The 7816-nt window shown below is 31.0% G+C and overlaps 1 protein-coding gene across 1 annotated transcript in view; it reads left to right on the forward strand.

Annotated features, from left to right (window-relative positions):
- LOC126881146 (macrophage mannose receptor 1-like) overlaps positions 1 to 7481 on the forward strand; it is a 69080-nt gene extending 61599 nt beyond the window's left edge. The window contains exon 10 of the mRNA XM_050645216.1: positions 7055 to 7481. Within this exon, the coding sequence (XP_050501173.1) occupies positions 7055 to 7443 (389 nt within the window). The 3' untranslated portion in view covers positions 7444 to 7481. The remainder of the gene's footprint in view (positions 1 to 7054) is intronic.
- Positions 7482 to 7816: the final 335 nt, after the last annotated feature.

The following is a 7816-nucleotide window of genomic DNA, read 5'->3' on the forward strand; positions in this document are numbered from 1 at the left end:
TGTCAGGTTTCAGGACAATTAAATTTGGGTTTTCGTTTAAAAAAGCTTTTGTTCTTTTTATTTTTTTATGCAGTGTTTTATCTTCAAACTGATATTTGTTTTTGTTTTTAAAATTTGTTAAAATATTGCAACATTTGGTTCTAATGTCATTCTGTACATTTGTACTTAAGTTAGAGATGGAACTCTCAATTGAACAGATAATTTCGGATGTTGGAATATCATTTTTATTGCGGATGGGAACTGCAAAATTATCTCCTAAACTTAAAATGTCTTGTACGTCACTGGGAATTTACAAGTACAAGACATTTTAAGTTTAGGAGATAATTTTGCAGTTCCCATCCGCAATAAAAATGATATTCCAACATCCGAAATTATCTGTTCAATTGAGAGTTCCATCTCTAACTTAAGTACAAATGTACAGAATGACATTAGAACCAAATGTTGCAATATTTTAACAAATTTTAAAAACAAAAACAAATATCAGTTTGAAGATAAAACACTGCATAAAAAAATAAAAAGAACAAAAGCTTTTTTAAACGAAAACCCAAATTTAATTGTCCTGAAACCTGACAAAACAAACAAGACTGTTATTATGGAGTCCAACGACTATGACAGCAAAATGGATTCTCTTTTAAATGACAAAACAACATATCGTGAAATGAAAAATGACCCCACAAACATATTTCAAAAAAGAAATAACGAATTAGTCGACAGATGGGAAAAAAAGTGCTACATCTCACCAAATACCGCTAACTTCCTCAAAATACATAATGCTGTTGCTCCAAAAATATACGGTCTGCCCAAAACACACAAAGAAGATATGCCTCTACGTCCTATTGTCTCATGTATTCAGTCCCCTTTTGAAAACCTCTCAAAATATTTGAAGAACATCATTTCTAATGTAATTAATAAAAATCCACACTATTTAAAAGATGCTGATCACCTGAAATCAAAACTCAAAAATACACATTTACCTAAAGAGTACAAATTAGTTTCGCTCGATGTCGTATCTTTATACACCAATATTCCAATAGCTTTGGCGAAAGATATTATTAAGCAAAAATGGAATGAAATCAAAATATTTACGGACATTCCACTAGAAGAATTTCTTTTAGCAGTTGAAACAACATTAAACTCAACATACTTTATATATAAAAACAAGTTCTTCCAACAAACAGATGGATGTGCTATGGGTGCTAGCATATCTAGTGCTATCGCTCAACTAGTTTTAGAGCACCTAGAAGAAATTGTCCTAAATAAAATAGATTTCGATATTCCTTTTTTCTATCGTTATATAGATGACTGTTTGACTGCAGCACCAGAGGATAAACTGGATATTTTGTTAAACGAATTTAATAACTTCCACCCAAAACTCAAATTTACATTAGAAATAGAAAAAAATTGTCAAATCAACTTTCTGGACCTGACTTTACATAGAGAAAATAGTATCATAACCACTTCATGGTACACTAAAAAAACCTGGTCATCGAGATATCTGAATTTCAACTCACATCACCCTCTGTCCCAAAAGAAATCAGTAGTTATTGGCCTAGCTGATAGAGCCATCAGATTGTCCGACCCCACAAACAGACCTCAGGCCATAAAAAAGGCAAAAACAGCATTGACGCTTAATTCTTACCCCCATCATCTCATTGAAAACACTTTTAAGTCGCGACTACATACTTTCTACAACAACCAGAATAACAATAAAACTAACAAGGTAAAGAAGAATTATATGTCTCTTCCGTATATAAAAGGGTTATCAGAACAGCTTGCAAATCTCCTATCTAAACACAACATCACAGTTGCTCATAAAGGGTACAATCTATTGAAAAGGAATTTCACACAACTAAAAACAAAAACTCCTCAATCAAAAAAATCGCATGTAGTATATGAAATCCCTTGCTCAGATTGCGATGGGGTATACATTGGACAAACCAGCCAGCTACTCAACTCAAGAATACGTTCTCACAAATATGATAAAAAAAACTCAACGGCCCTCACAAAACATGAAAACGAGAAAAAACATAAATTCGATTTTGACAACACCAAAATCTTAAAAACTGAACACAACAAGAAAAAGAGGGAGCTCCTAGAGTCTATAGAAATAAAAAAGAACAACCATGCTATTAATGACAAAAGGGACATCAAACATCTGAACAAATTATATTATAATCTAATTTAAAATATAATACAAAAGAAATTTCAGCACGCCTATGATGCGGAAGCAACTAGGTATTTAATTGATTGATATTTGAAACATCGATATAACATCACAATAATTCGACACAGTACCTAAATTTTAAATGTATCTACTAGTGGGTCTGTCCCTATGTTTTTAACATTGTTTTATTTTGTGACGTCTATTATTGTTATTGTTCACTGCCAACTTTACATGCAGGGTAAGTCAAAATGTTTTCTTAAATTTTGGTATTGTATCTTTGACGAAATGTTTTTTAGTCACGTAATGATCTTGAAAAAGGCAAGGATATTCCTGTCGAAACGTCGATTAAATGATATGACATAACATCATAGCCATCTCTTTTTCTTTGTGAACCTAAGCCCAAGAAACCCAAATTAAAAAATATATTAAGGTTCAAGAATCATATTCAAACTATATATATATATATATATCGTATAATACCAGTGACATAATCCATTTGGGCGTGATGACGTAATCGACTATTTTGTTAAATGGGAATAGGGGTCGAGTGCCAGCTTATTTAAAAGGTTAGTCAATTCCCTATTTAGTAATAAAAATACTAACATGATTAATTATACAGGGTGTCCAAATTTTTTTTAAAATTAAATTAATTGACACAAAAGGAAGAATGTATTTAATTTATTTAATTTAAAATACATTTTACTGCTGTTAGAAAACAGAAATAAAAGTTTGTTGCACAAATAAACATTGATTTTTGCTTAAATTCGATGTTCAATCTGCCAAAAAGTAATGTTTATTTGTTAAATAAACATTTATTTCTGTTTTATGACAGCAGTAGAATGTATTTTGAATTAAATAAATTACACAGATTCTTCTTTTCGTGTCAATTAATTTAATTAAAAATTTTTTTGAACGCCCTGTATAATTAATCATGTTAATGTTTATATTACTGAATAGGGAATTGAATAACCTTTCAAATGAGCAGGCACTCGACCCCTATTCCCATTTAAAAAATAGTCGATTATGTCATCACGCCCAAATGGATGACGTCACTAGTACGATATATATGTCAAAAAATCATAATTTAAAAATCGAATAACTTTTGTATTTTATATTTTTTCTAATTCTGTAAATAAAGCAGTTTACAGGGGCGGTCAAAATATAGTGAATAACCCTGTAGGTACATATATATTTAAGATAGTCTCTTAGATTCTGATTAGCACTGGTTGTAGGCGGCGGTTTGTCAGTTCTTGGGCTCTTGGGCACCAAGGTATTATATGGTTTTTATGCTGCACTTCGCGCACTTTTACCTTCTGCTTCATTACCTTTGATGCCGATGTGTGATGGGATCCATTTGAGTTATTAAATATCAAAGATTTGTCTATTTAAGAGCATATGCGTGAAGTTACGGATGATAAAAGAACATATTAATTAATTGTATGTTAGTAAAATATTATTTTTATATTATTTCGATATTTAATTAAATTTTTTTTAACAATATAAACTGAATATGTCCAGAAATTGGGGGTACATATTAGTCCAGAAAGCCACTGCGCATCCGCTAGGAAAAATATTCTAATTCGGATTTTTTGCACAATCTTACTCAAAAAGGACTCCTTTTAACAAATTTGCATGTTGCCAGGACCAAAAGGTGGTCAAAAATTTTTTAAACGTTTTTTATTTGTTTTTATCCTAAAATTATTTTTTTACATGTAAAAAAGTTTTTTTTAGGTTTTTTGGATCATTCCAAATAGAAAAGGTCTTTAGTGACTTTTCTCTAAAAATGATAGTTTTTGACATATATAAGCGATTAACAATTGAAAAATTGCAAAATCGGCCATTTTTAACCCTCAAAAACTATGTGAAAAACTGAAAATTTGAATGTTGCCAAGGTAGGAAGATATTCTTTAAACATCGATTGATAAAATCCCGAAGAGTTTTTTGCAATACAATATTCAAAACTCCTTTGTTTTTTAATTGCTAATCAAGTGTGCGCGACACTATTTTCCACCGACAGTATGGTGCAAATGAAAGGAATAAATTCGTTATTTCGTAAACCGGCGACTTTAAGAAAAAATCCCGAAATAGGTCGATTTTTATTTTTAAGTTATGATATTGTGGCATATATGGTATACTAGTGACGTCATCCATCTGGACGTGATGACGTAATCGATGATTTTTTTAAATGAGAATAGGGGTCATGTGCTAGTTCATTTGAAAGGTTCTTCAATTCTCTATTCAGTAATAAAAACATTTACATAATTATTTATACAGGGTGTCCAAAAAATTTTTATTAAATTAAAATATTTGACAAAAAAGAAGTAGAAGGACACCCTGTATAAATAATTATGTAAATGTTTACATTACTGAATAGAGAATTGAAGAACCTTTCAAATGAGCTACCGCACGACCCCTATTCTTATTTAAAAAAATCATCGATTACGTCATCACGCCCAGACGGATGACGTAACTAGTATACCATATATGCCACAATATTATAACTTAAAAATAAAAATCGAACTATTTCGGGATTTTTCCTTAAAGTCGCCAGTTTACGAAATAACGAATTTATTCCTTTCATTTGCACCATACTGTCGGTGGAAAATAGTGTCGCGCACGCTTGATTAGCAATTAAAAAACAAAGGAGTTTTGAATATTGTATTGCAAAACACTCTTCGGGATTTCATCAATCGATGTTTAAAGAATATCTACCGACCTTGGCAACATTCAAATTTTCAGTTTTTCACATAGTTTTTGAGGGTTAAAAATGGCCGATTTCGCAATTTTTCAATTCTTAATCTCTTATATGTCAAAAACTATCATTTTTAGAGAAAAGTCACTAAAGACCTTTTCTGTTTGGAATGATCCAAAAAACCTAAAAAAACTTTTTTCCATGCAAAAATAATAATTTTAGGAAAAAAACAAAAAAAAAACGCTTAAAAAATTTTTGACCACTTTTTGGTCCTGGCAACATGCAAATTTGTTAAAAGGAGTCCTTTTTGAGTAAGATTGTGCAAAAAATCCGAATTAGAATATTTTTCCTAGCGGATGCGCAGTGGCTTTCTGGACTATATATATATGGGTATGAGTATGGAATAATGGGTACATTTGACATATTCGAATACACTTTTGCTAAATTTATAATAACGAAATAATATAAAAATAATATTTTAGTAACACACAATTAATTAATATGTTCTTCTTATCATCCATAACTTCACGCATGTGCTCTTAAACAGACAAATCTTTGATCTTTAATAACTCAAAAAGTATTGATTTATTTTAATAACATAATATAACAAATTTTACTTATAATTTGTCACTCTATCGATTTGTGGGGTTATTTTTAATAAAATAGTTTTCACCCCCGATAAGGGGTGGTATCCACCCCAGGGTAAAAGTGCAAGTTGGTACCAAATCATTTTTATTTCTTGAGGTATGCTCTAACTAGTCACCAATTTTCACGCAAATCGATGGAGGTTTAACAAAATAGGAGGTCAAAACCTTTAAAGACTACACTAACTTTCCCCTTTCATCCCTTATTGCTACTTCCTGTATCCACTGAGGTGTCAGCCTGAAAGGGGTCATAATTATCAATATACAATAGACTGATTTCACATGCCAATTTCTTGGCTCTAGCTCTTAGACCATTAGTGAGTAATTAATTTTTCAATTTCAATACTGTATAATATTATGATTTGGTATTGCATTTGAAAAGGAAACAATAAATATTCAAAATGTAGGGGTCGGGATTTTGCTTATGCGAAGATTGTTGCATGTTGGGAAAAAAATTTCTGTACATAAATAACAAACAAAGGGATCTTCATTCCTTTTTATCAAGAGTTTAAAAGATAAGCATATATATAGAACCGGTGGCGCCCAAAATCCCGACAGCCAAAATCCCGACAGCCAAAATCCCGACGGCCAAAACACCGACACGCCAGAATCCCGACACGCCAAAACCCGACAGGCCAAAATAATAATAATAATAATAATAATGACTTTATTGCTTTTTTTCAAAAAAAAAATACAAACTAGACAAACAGTAATAATTATAATAAAGCAAAAGGCGACGTTCGCTCTTAGATGATGTTCCTAGAAACACCAGCTAAGAAGCGCTCTTCCACGTAACCGCAATACAAATAATTACTATTCTAGTGTAACCTAATGACCTTATTTACATGCTAAAATAAATTTATCGTATATGATAATAACACTAATTATCTATTTTTATTGAATAAATTTTTATTGAATAAAATAAATTTTTATTGAATAAAATAAATTTTTATTGAATAAAATAAATTTTTTTTTTATTCAATAAAAATTTATTTTATTCAATAAAAATTTATTTTATTCAATAAAAATTTATTTTATTCAATAAAAATTTATTCAATAAAAATAGATAATTAGTGTTATTATCATATACGATAAATTTATTTTAGCATGTAAATAAGGTCATTAGGTTACACTAGAATAGTAATTATTTGTATTGCGGTTACGTGGAAGAGCGCTTCTTAGCTGGTGTTTCTAGGAACATCATCTAAGAGCGAACGTCGCCTTTTGCTTTATTATAATTATTACTGTTTGTCTAGTTTGTATTTTTTTTGAAAAAAAGCAATAAAGTCATTATTATTATTATTATTATTATTATTTTGGCCTGTCGGGTTTCTGGCGTGTCGGGATTCTGGCGTGTCGGTGTTTTGGCCGTCGGGATTTTGGCTGTCGGGATTTTGGCTGTCGGGATTTTGGGCGCCACCGGTTCTATATATATGCTTATCTTTTAAACTCTTGATAAAAAGGAATGAAGATCCCTTTGTTTGTTATTTATGTACAGAAAATTTTTAACATATTTTGTGGAATAGAAAATTTTAACTGAAATTTCTGTTGCAGTTACTACTGGACCTTTCTGGGTTGATGGAGAAAAAGTAAAAGGCAAATGGATCTGGAAACAATCAGACGAACCCATTGAGTACTTTAATTGGGCTATAGCTCATGTAGACGCTGAAAGTAAGTCTTGTCTTGGACTCACAAACGTAGGAAAATACGAGTCAGCATCTTGCGACCAAAAGAAACCTTTCATTTGCGAATCTGCAAGCGATGAAAGCAGTACCGCCAAGGATAAGGGAGATGCTATAATTAACGTTATTATGACTAATAATTTAATAAACGAAAATGGAAAGGTAACTAATGCCAAGGAACTTATTTCCTCCCAATATATTGAAGTCAAGCCAGAAGGTGGCTACCATATTACTGTTGACAATAATGCAGGAAAATGCTAAATTGTGTAAAACCTTCCTAAATAAAGATTTTAAATAGACACACATTATTTATTGTTTAATTGTGTTAGATTGTGTTTAAATTAATTTAGAAAAATGAAGTAAAAGATGTCATGAAACAAGTGAAAGAGAAGTCGATAGAATATAACAAACCTGTATATATTTGCTTCGTAGACCTAACGAAAGCATTTGACAGAGTCAGACTTAGCAATTTAATAAAGAAAAATAAGCCAAAAAGGATACCGCCAAACATTGTTGAAGTCATAAAACAAATGAACAATAACAACACGACAAAAATTAAAACAAATGACACCACTACGGCCAACATACCAACACCAGGAGAAATCAGGCAGGGAGACATACTCCATTAAAATGT

Source organism: Diabrotica virgifera, chromosome 3, assembly GCF_917563875.1.
Source record: "Diabrotica virgifera virgifera chromosome 3, PGI_DIABVI_V3a".
NCBI classification, from domain to species: domain Eukaryota; kingdom Metazoa; phylum Arthropoda; class Insecta; order Coleoptera; family Chrysomelidae; genus Diabrotica; species Diabrotica virgifera.